The 1,994-nt window shown below is 51.5% G+C and overlaps 1 protein-coding gene across 1 annotated transcript in view; it reads right to left on the minus strand.

Moving 5' to 3' along the window:
* LOC119580692 (serine/arginine repetitive matrix protein 1-like) overlaps positions 1 to 930 on the minus strand; it is a 2,360-nt gene extending 1,430 nt beyond the window's left edge. Inside the window, exons 1-2 of the mRNA XM_037928790.1 lie at positions 362 to 930; positions 1 to 212 (exon numbers count right to left, since the gene is read on the minus strand). The exon at positions 1 to 212 is cut by the window's left edge and continues 118 nt beyond it. Coding sequence (XP_037784718.1) covers positions 1 to 212; positions 362 to 930 — 781 coding nt within the window. The remainder of the gene's footprint in view (positions 213 to 361) is intronic.
* Between the last annotated feature and the right edge of the window lie 1,064 nt (positions 931 to 1,994).

The following is a 1,994-nucleotide window of genomic DNA, read 5'->3' on the forward strand; positions in this document are numbered from 1 at the left end:
CAGCAGCGGCAGCAATATTTCTCCGCGGAAACCTTAGGTTCTCGTACACAATCTCATCCTTTTCTGTTCTCGGCGCGAAAGTCAGATTCTCGTAAATACGAGTTTTGGGAGCCATGGAATTTAGACCGAACTCTTTGTCGGTTTTGGCGGAAGGGATTCGCGTTGGACTGCGTAGTTGTTTCTCTTCAGACGACAGATCCTGCCTCAGTAGCCTATGTGGGTGGAAGAGTAACTTTATTCGTCTTTGCCAGGTGAAAATATCAAACATAAAGCTTTTTTGTTGTTAGTCAAGGCATTCCTATGGCTCTAGGGTTTAGCAAAATGAGTTTCTCTTTCTTATAGATGGGGAGATAATATTTACCTTCTCTGGTTAGAGACGTTCAATTCATTCATCCTCTGATTAACATGATTGTGTCTTGGCAGAGCCGTCGGACCCCTGGCCCGAGTAGCGGGCCGCGTAGACACACTCACGTCCTGGTTGTTGTTGTCCTGCGGGGACGTGGGGGAGGTGCGCACGGCGGGGAGGTGCTTGCTGGGTCGCCCGTTGCTGGCGTTATTTTTCTGATCTTTCGAGGGGATCCTGTGGAGCGTCGGGGTCGGGGAGCGGTTAGATCTGAGGGGCCTTGTACCCACATACCTGCCAGACTCAGTGGTGGCCAGAGCCAAGGTCGTCCTCGAGGCGTGGTCCCCCTTGGTGTTGTCGTCGGCTGGCTTCCCCGCCGCCCCTTTGTTGTTGTTGTTGTTGTTCTTGCTGGTCCTGGAGAGGGGCCGAGGGATGCTCGAAGGGTCGGCGGTGGAGGCTGCCAGCTTGTCAATGGAGGCTGGCTCCTGGGCCTCCGTGGGCTGCGTGGTGACGGTGCTCTGGGGATCGAAGCAGCCGTGGCCTCGCGATGCCCGTCTCAAACGCCCAAGTCCAGGCGCAGGCACCATCACCCCGCACGGACACACCACCATACTCACCACCTCCTCTCTCTCGCTGCGGGGAAGCTCTCTCCGGGGAAAATTGTCAGTGAAGAATATATCACTCACACTAATGATGGCACCGCTTCACGCCATTTGAGTTTCGGTTTATGCGCTCACATAAGCTAAAATATCACTGGCCCTCAGCTGCGACAAGCGCTGCACCCGGGAATGCGTCCAAAGCTAGACTGAGTAGGCAGTGAGGTGGGAGTAAGTTTATATGCCGCTGTGCTCTGGAATCACGTGGACCCGCTGTGAGGACGCAGACTCCAACTGCTGCTGCGTGATTCAGGAGAAGGCAGCTTGGCTGGAAGCAATCTCAACTTATTTGAAATGCGTTTCATTGGCACATAATCGTGCAAATTTATTGTTAATTGAATGGTATAGTCTAAGGAATTATAAATGCAAAAAAGGCTAAAATATGATACACCATTCAAAAGTAAAGACACAAAAAGTGTCGAAAAGACATCGCTCTTTAGAGGTCTGCGCAGCGTTTTGCAGCGGCCAGCTGGTCGATAGTCGGACCGGGAACAGAATGATGTCATCGTTGGGAATCCCCGACCTTCCAGATGCGTTGTTCAATTCCAGGAATTCCGTGAGCATCCTAAGCCCATAAATACGATCTCCAAATGGAATCATTTGGCCGATATGCTTTCTTTCCCACAGTAACGTTCTCAAGACGTCGAAGAACGGAAGAACAATGGGGAAGAAACGTACCCAACGCGAGTGTAGTAGGTCTCTGGGTACACCTACGAACCCTTTCCCCCAAAAAACTTCACATGGTGTTTGTGAGATGAAATGTATGGGCGCTGACCCTGGCGTTCCCGGGAAGGCCGTACGCACCCATGACGTCATCAGGGGGTTCCCCTTTCGGTGTCCGCAGATGTTTACGTCCTGCGGCGCCGGTGACTCATGTGTTACCCCGAGGGGAAACCGAAAGGGCCAATAGGTAAGGGGAAATGTACAACTGTACCTTGTAGCGTTGTCGGAAGAGTAATGTTGCATTCATCTGATCTATTTTTTTATTATTTAAA

This window comes from Penaeus monodon, chromosome 14 (genome assembly GCF_015228065.2).
Source record: "Penaeus monodon isolate SGIC_2016 chromosome 14, NSTDA_Pmon_1, whole genome shotgun sequence".
Lineage (NCBI taxonomy): Eukaryota > Metazoa > Arthropoda > Malacostraca > Decapoda > Penaeidae > Penaeus > Penaeus monodon.